Here is a 19,553-nt window from a genome sequence, read left to right on the forward strand (position 1 = left end):
AAAGGGTTTGCTCAGTTAATGGCAAAACTAGAATTAGAATCGAATGCCCTGACACCAAGGACATTTTTTTTGAAGTTGAAGGTTATTTTCCTCGAGTGTTACAAATCTGTAGAAGACATTGACTGAGGACCACGAATGAAACTTAACTTAGTTTGCTTTCCCTCATCTTTTAAAGTCAAGACAAATAGAAGCTCATAACCTACCTTTAAAAAATTAATACAAGAAGCATTCAACATTTCCCAGTAAATCCAAATATAATAAAAAATACATATTATAGTTTCTACATATTGCCAGTGAATGAAGGCTGACAGAGTGAGCAGCAAGTAAGGATGAGACAGAAAGAGGAAGAACAACAGGAGAGAGGGAAAGAGGCCAAAAAGGGAGATGGAGAGATGAGCCCAAGGGGGTAAAAAGACACAAAGGCAAAGAGGAAATAACTATTTGTATTGAGTTTTTATAATTGCTTCGTCCATCCCTATGATATTATTTCAGTTAACTACCGAAGAGTACCAACCTTAACTAAGTGCCAGCCTTAACCATCTCAGTTAATCCCTGCTTCACAGATAAGGGAATTGGGGCTTACCAGGCTCAGTCATATGGCCAATGCCACTTAGCAGGGAAGGGGTAGAGTTATATGTGAAAAAGGTTTCTTTGACTTTAAGGCACATGTTTTTTTGCCCTTCTTTTCCCTATTTTCTCCTCTCTGTTCTCTCTCCCTTCTGTTTCCTCTTTTTCTCACCGTTTTGTTGTCTCTTTCCCTTGTTCCTTTTCTTCTTTCTACCCTCTTTGCCTCTCTCGCAACCACACAGTACCATTCTTGTCTTGAAGCTTTGTGGCGTAGCTCCACTAAGCTTGGGAGTATAAGTTGTGCTTTTGCAGTCATACCCTTCTCTGACCTATCCTGAAAGACTGATATGGCTTGCATGACAAACGAGATGTTCAGCATCGCGGTTCCAGTCCATTCTGCAGCCTCTGGGGCTTGTTATCTCCTCAGAGAGTAGGAGGCACTCTTGCAAGTGGACTGTGGGGAGGAAGGGAGAGAAACAGAAATAGGAGCTGCTAGTGGAGTAGCTGTCATGGAGTTTCAAGCTAGTCACCTGCTTAAAGGATAATTTTCCTGACTCTTGGGATGTAAAAAATGTGTTCTAATATTGAATTCTATTTATTGCTGCTGTGAATAAGATGGAAACTACAGCCGTCTAGATGATGGAAACTAACCCAACAGAGACTTTTCTCCTGATGAAGAGCATAGAATTGGAGGGGGCAGCAGTCTGCTTTCCATCCTAATGTATAGACATGGAGGGTTCTGAGAGTTGCCCTGAACCTTGATGAAAATCCTAAGCTTTGGAGAGGCTGAGATAGTTCCAGCCTACACCTTTGCCTATGTACCCTCCCCCACCTCCAAAATCAGCCACTGATTCTGAAATGTCATCTAGGTGACATCCCTCCACCCCTTCACTTACTAAATACCCACAGCTGGCTCCCTGAAAATCTTCCCTGACAAGTTGGATCAGGTGATGTTGTGTTCAAGCTGGTGCACTAGGGGCAGACCTAATGGGACGTGAATGCCAAGGATGATGCATAGGATCTGACAGAGGGAGTTTTTAAAGTAATGTGCTTGCTACTTAACTATTTCATGCTCACAATTTTATAGAGGCAGCAGGTAGAGCAAGAATGTGGGGATCTGCAAGGATAGCAAGGAGAGGGTGGCCCATTAAAAGAGAGGATATAATTAGAGTTTATTAAAGCTTAAAATGCATACTTCTTAGTGTGATCACCATAATGCATTGGAAAGAATATGCACTAAAGAACCCCTCATTCTGCAGAGGCGTAAGCAAACAGCTTTGCTTTCCTTGTTTCATCTGTCAACATTACAATATCCCCAATTCAGGATCCCCTTTCATAGATGAGTAAATTGAGGCTTAGGTGGGTAACAAACTTTCCCACTGTAGTCCTGGGCATTATGGTAACCTCTGCATGTCCTGCTGCATGTCAGCTGTGCAAGAAGAAAGACAGAGGAGCCGGGAGCGAGCCGAGAGTGAGGCAGAATGTGCCAGTAGTGGTCATGAAGACATGCCTGTGGAGAGGATTCTAGAAGCTGAACTTGCTGTTGAACCAAAGACAGAATCCTATGGTGACATGAACATGGAGAACTCGGTATGTGCTCTTAGACACACATGTGTGCTCCATTTCTTGGGTAGGACTGGAAACGGGAGAAAGGGGTGTATTTGAGTCCTGGGACCTGTCCCTCACAGTACTTTGTTCCTCTTTCAGACAAATGACCCTGTTACCAACATATGTCATGCTGCTGACAAGCAGCTTTTCACCCTCGTTGAATGGGCCAAGCGTATTCCCCACTTCTCTGACCTCACCTTGGAGGACCAGGTCATTTTGCTTCGGGCAGGTAAAGCATATTGGCTGCCTTTTTCCCTGGGACAGTTTTGAAATTGCTCCCGGGATCCTAAAAAAAAGTAACCTGATGGAGCTGCAACATGTCCAAGCTATGCACCATGTTGATGATGAAATAACCCTATGCAGGGTTGTTCATTCCCAAATGAAGCATTGTTAATGAGGGAGTGGGACTCTCTTCCCATGCAAATTTTACCATGGCTTTATAATTTGCATACATTTTTAAAAGACTATTAAATCATTTTTATTGAGGATAATTTGAAGCAGTGCCTCATTATTGTAATGAAATTGGCAAATAGAGATATTCCCATTTCATAGGTGAGATAAAGAAGCCAAAGATGTCTGCTCAAGCTTATACTAGATGGGTTCCACGATTTTCCTATTTTAAGACTCAATGTACTGTATTTTCTCTTGCCTCCTATTTCTGGGACACTTGCAGGCCATTGACATATGCCATATCTCCTATTTGTCACTGAGCCAGCAGGGAAATTTCATGAAGATTGGCTGAGCATTGGGAACCAGCCCACTCATTCATCCCTGTTAGATAATGAACACTCACTGAGTGTCAGCTGAAAGCTACAGACTGTGTTGGGTGTTACTAGACAATGCCAAAGAAACAAAACTAGGTTGTCAGGTCCTGGGGGCAGAAACTGCAAGGTATATTAGCTTTATCCACCACAGAAGCTAACATAGTGACCATTATCTGCTAAATGTTCAATCCACATTTGTTGACTGATTAAAAAAAATAGAATCATTGTCCTCAAGCTGTCATTCTGAGTTGCATCTGAGAGAGAGTGGGGGATGTGCAGAGCCATGTCAGGAGACCCCAGTCTTATCCTTTGTTTCTTCACTAATTAGCTGTGTCATCTTGAACTAATTCTTAACCTCCCTAGATTGTCAATTCTGCTTGTGTTATGTGGAATAATAGTACGTGCCTTGGGTGATTATAAAGAAAGAAAGAATGTGGTCTGTTTTCCCTCAAGACCTCCTCTTTATCCTTGCAGGGTGGAATGAATTGCTGATTGCCTCTTTCTCCCACCGCTCAGTTTCCGTGCAGGATGGCATCCTTCTGGCCACGGGTTTACATGTCCACCGGAGCAGTGCCCATAGTGCTGGGGTCGGCTCCATCTTTGACAGGTGTCTCTCTTCTGCTTCCAGTATTTGTGTGTATTATGTGTGTGTGTGTACACATGTGTGTATACATGAATTCTCATGTGGGTATGAACCTCTGGGTAGTGCTGGGAGGAAGGATGGGCAGACCAGTTAGCTGCACATGACCATGCAGAGACCACTAGGCACGTGAAACTATAAACCTGGGGAATGAGGGAGAGAATAAAAGAAAGGTTGAGATCACAATAAGATGGAGCCAGTTAGAGGCCAGCATAGTTGCCAGGCAGATAGGAGAATCTGTTCTCCCAATGGGTTTCCCAGGGAGGGATCAGATCTTGACATCAGCTAGTAAGTTGTGGGTGGAGAGGGTGAACTATTTATCCTAGGGGCCAAGGATGGGAAAGGGATCAGGATCTGTCCTCAAGAAGCCAGGCAAGATGGACTGTTTATGCTGGGCTCTGGATGATCTCAGAAGGAGGCCTGCAGCAGGAGCAAATCCATCTTGGTCAGGCAGGGACACCCTGACAGAAGTTCTGTGCCTTAAATGATACTAAAAGAAAATTAAGCCATCTGACAAGGAGTTGAATAAAATGAGTAGTTGATGACTTGAGAGTGAGAGGATGGAGAACTGGTAAAGAGGAGAATTAAGTTGAAATTAATCTCTCTGTCCGATGCCAGGGCCCCGTGGCCCCTTTCCACCTCCATTGTAAATGGTCTTCTTTGGTCATGTGCACATCCACTGAGCTGTCTCTACTACCTCCCTGCCCTTTCCCACATGTTCCATGTAGAGCCCAACATGGTGTTTGGAATGACTCGTCCCTCTTTGTGGTGCCCGGACCTTTCTACCAGTTCACTGAATGCTGCCCTCTGCTGTGTTTTTCTAGACCTACAATCCCCTTACCTTGCTTTGCCTGTTGCGTTTTTAATTTCCAAGACATCCATGATGCCTTTCTGTTTCCCTGCATTCATTGCTTCCTCTTTGGAGCCCACTTGGACTTTGCTCATGGCAGTTATATTCCTGGGCATCGTGCTGCTGCTTGTTTTTATGTCTGTTTCTTTAGTTAAACTGTAATCTCCTTGCAATGAGTGGTTGCATCTTTTACATTTCTGTACCCCTAGTAACTGGTACATCGTCTGGCAACAGGGTGGGCATATACACATTTTGGTTGAATTCATTTTATTGACTCTTCGCCTGTTACTCATGGTTTTCTCATTACCCTCTTGTTTCCTGTTAACAGAGTTCTAACTGAGCTGGTTTCCAAAATGAAAGACATGCAGATGGACAAGTCGGAGCTGGGGTGCCTGCGAGCCATTGTGCTCTTTAACCCAGGTAACCACCCTTGGACCCCAGGGGATGTGTGTGTTCACCCCTCTCCACTGTCAGCCTCCAGTGCTCCCATGTTGTTGGTCCTCCAGCTCAGCTGAGACAGAGACGGCAGAGCCAGGAATCCAGGAGAGCTCACAGTGTCAGCTAGAGCCATCTTGAAAAATGTTTTGAATGGGTGTGGCAGGCACATGCCTGGGGCAAGTGGGGAAGATCAAAGATGATGGTGGCCCAGGGTGGCAGTGAAGGGGGTGGTAAAAAGCGGTCAGATTCTAGATATATTTCTAGGTAAAGCCACTATGATTTGCCGATGGATTGAATGTAGAATGAGAAAGAAAGAAAGGAGTTAAATATGACTCTCTGTTTTTTTGTTTTTTGTTTTTTAAAGTTTTGTTTTCCTGAACAATGGGAAAAATGAAGTTCTCTTCACTGAGATGGGGAAAACTCCATGAGGAGCAAGTTCTGAGAGTGGGTGGGTAGGAATCAGGATCTTGTCTTTGGACATTAAAATAGGAGATGGGTAGTAGATATCCAAGAGTGGCTTCCCAGGAAGCAACTGCTCATATGAGCCTGGACTTCATGGGAGAAGCCATGTGCATCCGAGAGCTGTCAGCCTCTGCCTGTGTAAGGCCATGACACTGGGGTGAGATCATCTGGGAAGATAGAGCAGAGAAGACGGCTGGGGACTGAGCCCTGGGGCATGCCAACATTTAGAGGTCAGGGAGAAAAGGAAGAGCCAGCAAAGGAACCTGAGAAGGAGCAGGCAGTGAGATAAGGAGAGAATCAGAAGGGTGGTGTCCTGGAGGCTCGAGGGAAAATAGTCTTTCAAGAAGGAGGCGATCAGCTCCAGCAAACGCTGCTGTGGTCAAGAAAGAGGAACCTTCAGAATTACATAATCATTCATGCAGAGGCTTTATCTCCAGAATTAGGCAGTTAGTTCATCAATGCAGGACATGTGCCAATTCAGCTTTTGTGCCCCATCTTATCACTCAGTCCATGCTTAGCACATAGTAGGCACTCGGTAAATGTGTGCAGGTAATATTTCGAGAATAGTCTGGATAAAATAAAGCTCTTCTCCTTAGAGTCCGTGGTGGGTACATTTGCCTATTCATGGAGTTTAAAATCTTTGCCCTAAGAGTTTTTTGGGTAAATTGGACACGGAAAGAAGAGCAAGGGGGCACGAATGATCAGCTTTGTTTATTTCACACTTGTCCCTATCTATCTCTATCTAGGGATAGAGACACTATCCCTAGTGTCTCTAGTAACTCTAGGGAGGGTGGCCAGAGGGAATGGGGACAGCCTCTGCTGGAGGGTGTGTAATCAAAGGCTAACTCAGTCATCTCTCTTAGATGCCAAGGGCCTGTCCAACCCCTCTGAGGTGGAGACTCTGCGAGAGAAGGTTTATGCCACCCTCGAGGCCTACACCAAGCAAAAGTATCCAGAACAGCCAGGCAGGTGAGAGAGCGCTGGCAGAATGGCAGTAACAACAGCAACTACTCCCATTCTTCAACTATTGAGCCCCTAAAGTGCAGCAGGCACTGTTTAGGTGTTTTCAAATGTTATTTAATCTTCATAACAAGCTGAAAGCCACAAAAATGTTAATTCCATGGTGCTAGCGGCCTTATCTGTCTTATTCACCATTCACTCCTCTAACCTCCACAGGTAAAGCAGTGCCTGACACATAGCACACATCTTTAAATGGAGGATGAATAGCAAACAAATGAATAAATGTGGGAATTATTATCTCCGATTTCTATCAAAAAACAGAACCTCAGAAATGTTAAGTAACTTGCTGAAGACCATAATGCTAGCACATGGTGGAGATGAGATGTGAACCCAGTTCGTGTGATTTCACAGAGCCTGTGTTTGAGGTGTGACTGCATTGCTTTCTGGTCTGCCCCCATAGAAACCCCCATGCAGGAGGAAGTACAGGCTTTGGTAGCCAGAAGGCATGGCTGCTGGTCCCCAGGGTGCCATGTGTGTGGCATCTGGGAAGGTGCTGGGTCTGGGTCTGGGCTCCTCATTTGGAAAGGTGGATGTCAGTCTAGCAGATCTCTGAGGCCATCTAGCAGTATAGGTATTTCTGAGTTATTAAAAGATATTCTCAAAAGTTTTTTCCAAAGTACAGCTAAGCCAAAGACTTTTCCCTCTCTGCTAATGCCAGTTAAAATGAGAAAATATGATCCTCAAATCTCATAGAAATTGGAAATGAAACTGAAAAGACTGTCTTAAAGACATTAATTTTGTTTGAGGGATTAATTTTACATGCTCCCAATGCTCACTAATTATTTCTATTCCTCTGTGAAGTCTAATATCTACTTAGCTGTTTATCCTGGATCATAAGCCTACATCTAGCAATTGTCCAGAAGAGACTGAGCTGTGTTTTGTGTTGGAGGCTGTGGATGAATTCGAGTAGGTGGGTTTTGGCCCTTTGGTGCAATGAATAGGCAGGGCCTAGTTTATTAGTGAGATGAAGCTGAATAGACCCACCAGATGCCACCAGTTTAACACAAGCATCTATTGCTTGCTCTCAAATCTGGGTGGGCAGTCAGTTCAGAGAGCTGGTTGTCTTGCACGCCATCACTCAGGGACCAAGGCGCCTTTTTTCCTGTGTCTCCACCATGACCCAGAGCCATACTGTGTTTTGCATCCAGATGATGGAAGCGGGAAGAGGTGGAGGAGCAGAGAAGCGAGGCCATATGGGCCAGACCTGGGTCTTAGAGCACCCTCACCTTTTCCTTCACTTTCATTGGCTGATTCCAAGTCACGTGGCCCAGCTGGCCACAAAGGAGGCTGGAGAATGTACCCTGTTGTATGCCAAGGAAGAGAAGAAAAGATTGGATTTTGGTGAATCTAGCAGTTCACTATAGATGAGATTGAGAGAGCCCTGATCAAGGGGTCAGGACGTGGCTGCCAACATTGGCTTGGCCTCTGTCAGGTGTGAGCCCTGAGCAAGTCATCTTAACTGAAGCCCTGAGCTGGATGCTTTCTATCAAATCTTCCATTTTTTGAGCACATATTGTGTGCAGGGCATTAGAAATAATGAGTGTCATACATATCATTTTCCTGAAATTGGCTCTATGACTTGCTGTTTTTCTTTAAAAACCAACAAAAAACTCCAAGTCACTTTTTTTCCTAATTATAAAAGCAATGCATGCTTTGGTTAAAAACAAACAAACAAACAAACAAAAAAACCATTAGAAAAATATTTTTTAAAAATATGCAGTGGCTCACACCTGTAATCCCAGCACTTTGGTAGGCCGAGGCTGATGGATCACCTGAGGTCGGTTGTTCGAGACCAGCCTGACCAACATGTAGCAATCCCGTCTCTACTAATAATACAAAAATTAGCCCGGTGTGGTGGCATGCGCCTAGAATCCCAGCTACTTGGGAGGTTGAGGCAGGAGAATCACTTGAACTGGTGAGGCGGAAGTTGTGGTGAGCCGAGATCGTGCCATTGCACTCCAGCGTGGAGGACAAGAGCGAAACTCCATCAAAAAAAAAAAAAAAAAAAAAAAGCAGATAATAAGAACTTATTGTAAATATTTTGGTATATTTCTTTCCAGTATCCTCATGTATCTATTATATCTTGTGTGTATCTTCGTGTATCTATTATGTATTATATATATCCTGTATGCATTTCTAGATATGAAATTATACAGTTTTGTGTGTTATTTTCTTCCCTTAGCCATTCTAGAAATTGTATTCAGTTATTGACAACTACAAATTATCATTTTCAAGGGTTTTGTAATATTTTGCAGTGTGAACATATCCTAATGTATTTAGCCATTGCCTTGTGATTGACATTTGGGTTGTTTCTAATTCATATAACTTTGAAAAGTTTGGAACTTGACTCTTCTGCCGGAAGACGGCTGGTAGGGGGCTGGGCTGCCTCCACAAACTGGGGAGAGAGGCCAACATTTGTTGCCAGGACTAGGGCAGAGCCTGGAACTGCAGAGAGGTAGCAGAGGATGGGTCCATTGCATCGTCTCCTGGGTTTGTCCAGCACAGCTTGGACTGAGGGTGACTGCCCTGATCAAGTGTTCACAGTTGGCTCAGCAAGTATATCAGGGGTGTCATTGGCCAGGCATGTGGGTGTGCTGAGGGTTGGTCACCTCTGGTCGGCAGAACCTGGTTGAAGGGGATCCTGGCACAGCCAGGTAGAGGCGGATTTCTCAGTGGGAGAGTGCTGCCACGCTGTGGAGATGTCTCAGAAGTGCATGTCACAGGGGCCACGTTCTGCTTTCGCTCTGATCAGAAAGCAGAGCTCAAAAGTCAGGTCACAGAACTCTCACACACACTCTCTTGCACGCACAGCAGGCACCTTCAAAGGCATATATCCCCCTTGCTGCTAACCTGTGGGCAAGGAATGCTGGGACATTCGTCTATTAGATTTGATCTCCGTTCCTAAATCCAGGTCACACAACAAAGAGGGCGGTACGATGGCATACTTAGAATTTTGGATGTTGTAAAATCTTGGCCTTTTTAGAGTTAAAAAAAAATTTTTAGAGTTAATCCCAGTCTAACTTTGCACTTATGGAGAAGCCGTTTCCTTTGCCTACTTCCATAAAGCTTAATGGCAGAGGCACAGCCAGGAGTTCAGACTCCTTATTGTCTAACGACCTCTTTCCTGAATGGTGATGCCACTCAAATGCTTTCAGGGGCTTTACCACTGAAGGTTTTCGAAGTAATGTGTGGCACTGGCATAGATCTTTAATTTTTCCATGTAGGGAAGCAATTTCTACTTTTTTCGATGGTGCCACTTTATTTTCCTTGTATTGCTACATTTCTTTAAAATGTCATATGGCATGAGTATAGAAATATACGCATTTTCAAGGAACATTGAAATTCTCATTTGTAACTTTTTCATGAAATGATGCCGTGACACTCAGTAAAGATTCATCTGGAACCAGAAATCTCTGACTTAGGGCCATAGTGACTAATGTGATTTTGGTCCTTGAGTTTTTTATTGGAAGTTGTGAGTAGAGTGACTTCATATCTAGTAGTATTAATAACATTAAAAATGAGCTGGCATTGCATTGTGCACAGAGGGCACAATGTCACAGACAGAGTGAAAAATGTCACAGAAAGAGGTGCCCAAAAGGACATGCAGATGGGAGATGAATTCCTTCACACACTGTTCTTTCTCCCTTTTGTGAACCTCACAACAAGTGTCTTCAGTTATCGAAAAATGTGTGTGAGGGTGTGTATGAGTGAGTGAGGGTGTGTGTGTGTGCATGTGTGCATGTTGTAAGAACATGTTAGAGTATGAGTGTGGAGTGTATTTGCATGTGTGTATGTGTGAGTGCATGCATGCACATGTGTGTGTATGAGTGTGCATGTGTACGTATGTGAGACCACAGGCATGAGATATGTGAGATTAAGTGTGTGCACATGTGTAAGTATGTGTATTGTGTGTAATGTGCATGAATATAGTGCAAGAGCATATGAGTGTGTGGATGTGTGTACAAACACATGAAGTATGTGTGAAGGTGTATATACATGACAGTGTGTGAAGGTGCGTGTGCATGAGTGTGTGTGAAGGTGCGTGTGCATGAGTGTGTGTGAAGGTGCGTGTGCATGAGTGTGTGTGAAGGTGCGTGTGCATGAGTGTGTGAAGGTGCGTGTGCATGAGAGTGTGTGAAGGTGTGTGTGCGTGCACATGTGAAGTCATGTGAAAGTGTACATAAGTGGGCATGTGTATGTGTGAGGGTGTGTGTGAATGCATGTGTGTGAGGGAATGTGAGAGTGTAAGAGTGTGTGAGTGTGCATGTGTGTGAGTGGTGAGGATGTGTGTGCGGGCACATGGGTGTGAAGCATGTGCGAGTATGTGTGATAATGTGTGGGTCAGTGTGTATGCATGTGTGCATGTATCCTCTCCCCAAACAGACCATAGACTCCTCGGGGGCAGAGACTATGATTTTCTATCTCCTCTTTTCCTAATTTAAGGGTAAGCACAGACTAAGAAGTTGACCATAAAAATTGATAACAATTGGCCGGGCACAGTGGCTCACGCCTGTAATCCCAGCACTTTGGGAGGCTGAGGTGTGTGGATCACCTGAGGTCAGGAATTCGAGACCAGCCTGGCCAACATGGCAAAATCCCGTCTCTACTAAAAATACAAAAATTTAGCCAGGTATTGTGGCGGGAGCCTGTATTCGCAGCTACTCGGGAGGCTGAGGCAGGAGAATTGCTTGAACCTGGGAGGCAGAGGTTGCAGTGAGCTGAGACTGGGCCGTTGCACTCCAGCCTGGGCAACAAGAGTGAAACTCAGTCTCAAAAAAAAAAAAAAAATTGGTAACAATTGGTTACAAATTGGCAACAAAAATTTGGTGACTGTGGACCCCAAGGCATGTGCCGGTAGTCTCACCTACTTAGGAGGCTGAGGCGAGAGGACTGCTTGAACCTAGGTACTCAGGTCCAGCCTGAGCAACATGGTGAGACCCCATTCTTAAAAAGACTTTTTGTGGGGGCTGGAAACTGAAACAAATTGATGGCATGATGGCTAGAGTAAGGTTCTCAAACATGTTCATCTAATGGTGGCAGCTGCCATGGACTGAGCACATTCAGTGCCTCACGCTCAGCTCTAGGTGCCTTAGCAGATCTGTGTAGGTACCCGAGGGACACAGAGACTGTGAGGAGCCAGTATGGCTGGCAACATGAGTGGACACAGTCATCTAGTTCTTCCTCTGCCCCACCGTGAGTGAGGGGAGCCGAGGGCAGTCCTGGGACATGGCTACAGAATTCAAGATTCTGGAAGGGTCATGTGCTACAACTTCTGCCTTTAAGGCTGACGAGCCCTCTAGCCTGTTTCTGAAGCTCTCTAGGCTTAGAGATTCTGTGATTCCCTTGTCTCCCCTTCCAGCTCTTTTATCACAGATTGGTAGAGAAGACGAAGTGGACAGCCTCCCGCCAGCAGGTGCAGGTGTGCAGTGCATGCCCATCCCTGTTCCTGATGCTTCTTGGCTTTCCTGCAGGTTTGCCAAGCTGCTGCTGCGCCTCCCAGCTCTGCGCTCCATTGGCTTGAAATGTCTGGAGCACCTCTTCTTCTTCAAGCTCATCGGGGACACCCCCATTGACACCTTCCTCATGGAGATGTTGGAGACCCCGCTGCAGATCACCTGAGCCCTACCAGCCACAGCCTCCCCACCCAGGATGATCCCCGGGCAGGTGTGTGTGGACCCCCACCCTGCACTTTCCTCCACCTCCCACCCTGACCCCCTTCCTGTCCCAAAATGTGATGCTTATAATAAAGAAAACCTTTCTACACATGAGACTTTTATAGGTGGACTTTTGTATAGATGTTAAAGGTAATATGCTTTGCTGTCTACAGGGCTGTGGGACTTACTGGAAGTTCTTGGGAAAACTAACAAAGCCTCTGTACATACAATTGGTTTAAATTATTTTTTTCACTTGCCCTGGAAAGCAAACAAATGAGTAATAAAATGATATATGTGAAATTGGCACTGCCGGAGCATGGGGTGTGTTATTGTGCTACAGGGAAGTTGACTCAGACATGGAGAAGGGATATCAGAGGCTGGGGTCCTGAGACCATAAATCCCAGAGCATAATGCCTGAATCTAAGCTGGGCTTTGCTGCACAGCAAGCTTTGCCCAGGGGCACATTCTGGGGAGACTGGGAAGAGATGCTGTCTTTCAAAATTAACTTGTTTTTTTGTTTGTTTGTTTTTGTTTTTCTCCTAATAATAATGCACAGAAAGAGACTTATTCTAAATGGAGGCAATTTAGTATAAGGCCAAAGGAGAGATGTTCTTTGTCCTGGGAGTTGGTGGAAGATCTTAGGTTCTGGGAGTTGGTGGGAGGTGGTAACAAAGGAATAGGTTTGTCTGTTATATCATGAGCTACCAACAATAGTCAAAAGACTAGAGTACACCAAGTTTGTTTTCCAATCTTATCTAACCCTGTGCAGCCTGTTCTTAAAGGGGAAAGAGAAAAGCTCTCCCACCTTCTAGTCTAGGATGTCCAGATTTACATAGTTTTTAAATCCCAACCGTTGGCTGGACAATGAGCTCCTTGAAGGTACAGACTATGTCTGACACCACACACAGCCCATATAGCTCACTGTCTTTAACTCACATTCCTGCCATCTGCAGGAATAGGGCTTAACAGATACACAAATCGATGTATGCTATGAATTACGTGGTACCCCCTAGGGTTGTAAATGTAAATGTGCAGCCTGAACAGCTGCACATGGCAGTCCTGCTTCACCTTTTCCATACCACCAGAACCTGACCCAGGGCCTGGTGTACAAAGCACAAAGTAATCTGTGTTGTTGAATTGGGTTCCACACAACTAGAAAGAATCCCCTAAAAGACAATGTGGATGACATTTGTCTCATTCCCCATCAATAACTTGTCCCCTCAAAACCCCCATGGTTAACTCTCCAGTCCAAATACATCCCTCAGTACAACTGTGAAAAAACTAACATTGCTTTATGACTAAGAAAAATTTAGGGATCTGTCAGCGTTGGACATTAAACAATGGAACGTAAATCTTAATTCTGCTGTTCTTTCCCTTAACTTGTGTATCTGCATTTACTGTGAACTATGATGAAAATAGTTGGCAGTGGGTGTTAAAATTTAATTGTAGCCTGCTTGATCTCCTCCCTCTGCCAGCATAATTCACCAGATACATTCAACCGCCTTAAGGTAACAAGGGCCTTCCAGGAAAATTCACTGCCCCCCAACCACCGGGGGTCACTTGAGTCCCATTCCTTTTCTTTTGTTTGTTTGTTTGTTTGAGACGGACTTTTGCTCTGTCACCCAGGCTGGACTGCAGGGTGCAATCCTGGCTCACTGTAACCTCTACCTCCCAGGTCTGAGCCATTCTCCTGCTGCAGCCTCCCAAGTAGCTGGGACTACAGGTGTGTGCCACCCTGCCCGGCTAAGTGTTTTGTTTCTAGTAGAGACAGGATTTCGCCATGTCTGGCCAGGCTGGTCTCAAACTCCTGACCTCAAGTCCTCCACCCGCGTTGGCCTCCCAAAGTGCTGAGATTACAGGCATGAGCCACCGCTTCCAGCCCCATTCCAATCTTTGATCCCTTTTCCAGCCAACCCTAACTTTTGCCTGCAGCAAAACAGACTGGTCAGGGCCCAGCAGGGTGCTGCACATCCATCAGGTGCGGTGTCTCCCGAACTGCTGCTAGGGAGCCTCACTGAGCCCGAACAGAAGCTCTGCAGGAGCTGGGCTGTCTTTGTTGCACGGGCTGGTCCTATCAGATTCAGGGTCTCAAAGGCCACCTCCTTCCTGAGCAGGTCCTCCTTATACCCTAGCAAGAGCAACTGAGTGGATGTTCAGCCCCACCCGGATTGAGGTTCACCTTCCTGAAGGCCTGGCTCCACAGAAGCCATGATAAGTTTCCAGGGCCCCACATCTCCGAAGAGCAAGAGCTTTCCTCATTCCACATGCCTCACCTACAAGTGGAATCAGCTGTGTGAGGGGACAGCACGGTCAAGGCTGACGAATGTTTTTGGTGTCCCACACCCTGTACTTATGTAGTCTGACTTAAAACAGAGGGATGAAGCCTTGTTTTTCACAAGTTCTCATAGAGCCTGAGCTCACAGCTCCGGGGTGAAAAGCCTGTCACTCTGGGCTTAGGCAGCCAGAGCCTGACTCCTGGCTCTGCCAGCAGTAGTCTTGGATTTAGGGAAAGTTACTTACCTTCTCTGCCTCTTATTTCCTTCTCTATTTGTAAAGGTCAGATGATAATACCCACCTTATAAGGATAAAAAGATGAAAGATGCATAAAGCCTAGTGTAAGAGCACATACGTAAGACATACTTGGATTCTGAGTCCTGACTTTGTCATTCATGATGGACTTAAACCTCGCTGAGCCTCAATCACCGAATCTGTAAAATGGGATTCTTGTGAGGATGCCATAAGCTAATGCTCTTAGTGCTGTGACTGGCATGGAAGATGGGCAAAAATGTTAATTTATTTTCTGCTGAAGAGTGAGATTGCAATTAAAACATAATCTTGGAGTTTCAAGGAAATTGCCAGAACATTCTATCCCACAGCCTGGCTTGGATCATCCAATATACTGTAAGAGGGATCAAAGATTTCTAGTTTCTAGTTTTGGTTTAACACTTTTATTCTAGGTCACATCTTCAGCAGGCAAATGGAAATGAACCACCCTATTTTCCTAATAAACAATGCTGATAACAGGAAAGCTGGTGTGAGCTGCAGGCACCAAGCGAGTGCAGGACGCTGGTGACTGTGGAGCCTGCCTATGAGTCAGATTGGAGGAAATGCATGCAGGAAGGGGCCATGGTTACAAACACAGGCTCAGAGTCGGCCCAGCCGGCCTCAATTAAAATCCCATCTGATCACTGAGTAACCCTGGGAAAGTGATTTAATCTTTTAGACCTTAGTTTTCTACTTTGTAAACTGTGAAAAATAATAGTACCTATCCACAGGGGCCTGTTGAGAGAAGCAGATGAGATAATCTATGAACCATACACAGGGCTATGTTCAGCACGTGGTGAGCTCTCAATTAATTTTAGTAAACCATTATTATTATTCATCCAAATATCTTCTACGGGATTCCTGCTCTGGAAAGAAAGTCCAGACTTCACGGAAAAGCCCCACCCTACACCTAACTCCTTCTCCACACCCTACCTAACCTGAGAGCTCTCCACACCTTAGCCCCCATCCCCCATGCTGACAACTCACCCATGCAGTGTGGGCCCGCCCTTCCTCACATGGTTGGTGTGAAAGTCAAGTGAGATAATTTAATGACAGCACTTTGTACACTATTAAAGACTGTGAAAAAGATGTCATTTGCACAGTATTTCTTGGCCTTGGCCATTTCTTTTCCTAACGTTTAGTGAAATCAACCAAATATTTGTTTATAATTTTATGCTGCTTTCTTGTTCAAAAACTTTCAATGACTTCCTTTAGTCTATTAAGCAGTCTCAGGCCAGGCACGATGGCTTATGCCTGTAATCCCAGCACTTTGGGAGGCAGAGGTGGGTGGATCACCTGAGGTCAGGAGTTTGAGACCAACCTGGCCAACATGGTGAAACCCCATCTCTACCATGGTGGCAGGTGCCAGTAATCCCAGCTACTTGGGAGGCTGAGGCAGGAGAATCAGTTGAACCTGGGAGGCAGAGGTTACAGTGAGCCGAGATCACGCCATTGCACTACGGCCTGGGTGACAAGAGTAAAACTTGGTCTCAAAAAAAAAAAAAAGAAAAGCAGTGTCACCAGGAAACAGGCGTGTCCCTCCCCACCCCTAGGGACATTTGGCAATATCTGAAGACACTTTTGATGGTCATGACAAGGGGAGTTCCGCTGGATGGAGGCTGGGGATGCTGCTAAACATCTATAATGCACAGGATGGCCCCACAGCAAAGAATCATCTGGCCCAAAATGTCAAAAGTACTGAGATTGTGAAACTCTGCTATAAAGGGTCACTAATGGAATAAAATACCAAACAGTACTTTCTTGTTGTTTTGGTATTTTGGCTAAAGCCCCAAGGTGAGGCCATGAGGTCCCCTCATGTCTTAAGGACTTATGAAGGTAGATGAGCTGGTTCTGTGACTTATTCCTCTTCTTGAGCTGATATTCATAGAAGATTGGAATTTAAGGATAGAAGTCCTTAGAATAAGGAATGTTTGGGGAGTAGAGTCATGGCTTTACCCTATCCCTTCAGGGTATACAGTGAGAGGGAGGGATCCCCATTCCCGTGGCAAATGAAGGGGGCAGAAAAGAGCAACTCATTGAGTGGGCGTGGACACCTACACAATGGGGAGGCTGGCACCTGGCATCCTGGCTGATGCTTGCCTAGCAGCAAAAACCCACTGCCCCACCTTGCCACAGAGGGTGGGGAGGGAGAGCTGGGAGGGACCTGAGCTACCTTGAGCATTGAGATGGATGTCTCTTCTTGATAGAGACCTCTGAGGACAGGGGCCCATTGTGAGGGTGTAAGTGGGGAAAGAAAGGGAGAACACTGTACCCCACCAACCCCCTCCCTGTACTTCGTTTGTCCAGGGTGTGGTATTTTCTGTGGGCCAACTGAATTCCCTGAAAAAAAGTTGTGTTTAGAATATCCTGAAGGTACCAAGCCAAGAGAGTGGCCTCTCAAGGCAAGGGGACTCCCGCAGTAGGAGGCTGTGGGTTGAACTGCTGTGGGCAGGAACTAAGGGGTCAAGCAGAGCATTCGTTGCCCATACCTGTTACCTTGCAGCACAGAGTTCCCCATGGGGCCTCCCAAAAGCTCACTATGTGCACTAAGAAGAGCCACCTGTTGGTACTTGCCACATGGAAGGCATCAACGGCACCACGCACTTAAGAGCACTTCTCTCTCTTCTCATCTTTCCTCCAGGGCCCAATTCCCTGGTAAAGAGAGAGAGAGAGAGAGAGAGAGAGAAGGAAGACCCAAAAAAAGAAGGAGGGGGAAGAAGGTAGGGGCAGAGAGAAGAACTGACCACTAAGTTTGGATTAGACCAGACTTTGTAACTACTGAAGTGAGATATTCTGGGCTTTGCCTGAAGTACTGTTAATAGGCAAGGAGTGGGAATGACACAGAGTTGGTTTGAAGTCTGGCTGGAAAATAATAAAGTTTTTCTGTTTGATTTCATTGACTGTAGAGGCTTTGCAATACCAGCTACACTAGAAAAAACCCAGGCCCCAGGCATGCATCAGCTTGACTTTGCCTTCTTTGGTTACCAGTATCTCAGACTTAGCAACATCATTTTCACTTCTGCCCCGGAATAACCTAGATGGCTTGTCTGAGCCCATCTATCCAATATCAGTTGTTATGATTTAGTTCTGCCTCTGAGATAAGCCCCAGCTTTTTATCAGGGCAATCAAGGCTGTCCATGGCTAGGCCCCAAAGAAAAAGTTCCCAGCTCTCTCCTTCTGTACATCACACACACCTCCAGCTGATTTAGCTATTTCTCAAATGACCTGCAGTCTATGTCTTTGCTAAGACATTCCTCTCTGCCTGGCATGACTCCTTCACCAGCTGTATCTACCCAAGTCCTACTCATCCGTTAAGACCAGTTCAAAGGCCACATCTATGTGAAGCTCTTCCTGATCTCTCCATCTTTGTAACATTATTATTATTCTGTGTCTCCATTAGTAACCCATTCAGCACTGCACGTTGCATTATTGACTGGTTGTATATGCTATCAACTTTACTTGTATACTCCTTGAGAGCAGGAGATCATGTCTGATTCAACTGCATACACACAACATCTCTGAATGGAGTGCCCAGCCCAAAGTCGCCATTCAACACATGTTAGTGTAATTGGCACCTCTGGTTTCATTCCCAGCACATGGCAGCCCACTGAAAGTGGTGTGTTCCCACAGTAAGCCCAGGAGCCTCCCCAGTGGAGCCCTGAGCCAGGAAACCAGTCCTGGATAGGATGTTAAGAGAAGGTATGAGGTCTCCACTGCCTGCCAAGTTACTCTTCATGGGCACGGTGGGCAATGGCCCAATAACTTGAGGCATGTTCTTTGCCTTCAGGGAACTTACAATGGAGAAAAGCAGAAAGCACAAGGATCAAGGGGTCCTAAGCAATGATACATCTACAGCACTTTGAAGTTCACAAGGCACACGCAAAGATCTGTGGTGGTAATCTGGCCTTGGAGAAGAAGGCAGGGGAGCTATTGTGGTCTCCACGTTAAAGATAAGAAACTGAGACTCTAGAGATTCAATGACTTGTCTTAGGACACATATGGTGGTAGCATGAGGAACTCAACTACTCTCACAGCAGATGCAGAGCCAGTGCCACTCAACTCCAAGACCTCTGGGCCTATATCCTCAGTGAATTTTTTTTTTTTTTTTTGAGATGGAGTCTTACTGTGTAGCCCAGGCTGGAGTGCAGTGGCATGATCTCGGCTCACTACAACCTTCACCTCCTGGGTTCAAACAATTTTCCTGCCTCAGCCTCCTGAGTAGCTGGGATTACAGGTGTGTGCCACCACGCCTCGCTAATTTTTGTATTTTCAGTAAAGATGGGGTTTCACTAGGCAGGGGAGCTGCTGAGGTCTCCATGTTAAAGATGAGAAACTGAGACTCTAGAGATTCAATGACCTGTCTTGGGACACACATGGCGGCAGCACGAGGGACTCAGCTACTCTCACGGCAGATGCAGAGCCAGTGCCACTCAACTCCAAGACCTTTGGGCCTATATTCTCGTGACTTTTTTTTTTTTTTTTTTTTTTGAGATGGCGTCTCAGCCCAGGCTGGAGTGCAGTGATGCAATCTCGGCTCACTGCTACCTCCGCCTCCTGGGTTCAAGCAATTCTCCTGCCTCAGCCTCCCGAGTAGCTGGGATTACAGGTGTGTGCCACCATGCCTGGCTAATTTTTGTATTTTCAGTAAAGATGGGATTTCACCGTGTCGGTCAGACTGGTCTTGAACTCCTGCCTCGGTCTCCCAAAGTGCTCGGATTACAGGCGTGAGCCACCACGCCTGGCTCTCAGTGAACTTTTTATATTCTGTGCCCATGAAGTATTTGTAGGTTGAGGGATTGGTATACATGAAGAACAAACATAAAATACTAAGGGATGGTGTTTTTTAATAAATGTGGAACTTGGACAAACAAACCAACATTTAGCTAACATCTCCTTCAGTTTTACTACAGTGATATTTTCCTTGGATAGTTCCCTTTTACATTTGTCTTCAGAGCTGGTTTAAGGCCACCTAAGATACATGATCTCATGATTCTATAGTAAAGACA

At 45.5% G+C, this 19,553-nt stretch overlaps 1 protein-coding gene across 2 annotated transcripts in view; it reads left to right on the forward strand.

The window, feature by feature from the left end:
- Nucleotides 1-12,309, forward strand: part of RXRG (retinoid X receptor gamma) — a 44,817-nt gene extending 32,508 nt beyond the window's left edge. For both annotated transcript variants that reach the window (XM_025392909.1, XM_025392902.1), the window contains 6 exons: nucleotides 1,997-2,157; nucleotides 2,275-2,404; nucleotides 3,414-3,546; nucleotides 4,758-4,849; nucleotides 6,193-6,298; nucleotides 11,821-12,309. In XM_025392909.1, coding sequence (XP_025248694.1) covers nucleotides 1,997-2,157; nucleotides 2,275-2,404; nucleotides 3,414-3,546; nucleotides 4,758-4,849; nucleotides 6,193-6,298; nucleotides 11,821-11,968 — 770 coding nt within the window. In that variant the 3' untranslated portion in view covers nucleotides 11,969-12,309. The remainder of the gene's footprint in view (nucleotides 1-1,996; nucleotides 2,158-2,274; nucleotides 2,405-3,413; nucleotides 3,547-4,757; nucleotides 4,850-6,192; nucleotides 6,299-11,820) is intronic.
- The last annotated feature ends 7,244 nt before the right edge of the window (nucleotides 12,310-19,553 follow it).

Source organism: Theropithecus gelada, chromosome 1, assembly GCF_003255815.1.
Source record: "Theropithecus gelada isolate Dixy chromosome 1, Tgel_1.0, whole genome shotgun sequence".
Classification (NCBI taxonomy): Eukaryota; Metazoa; Chordata; class Mammalia; order Primates; family Cercopithecidae; genus Theropithecus; species Theropithecus gelada.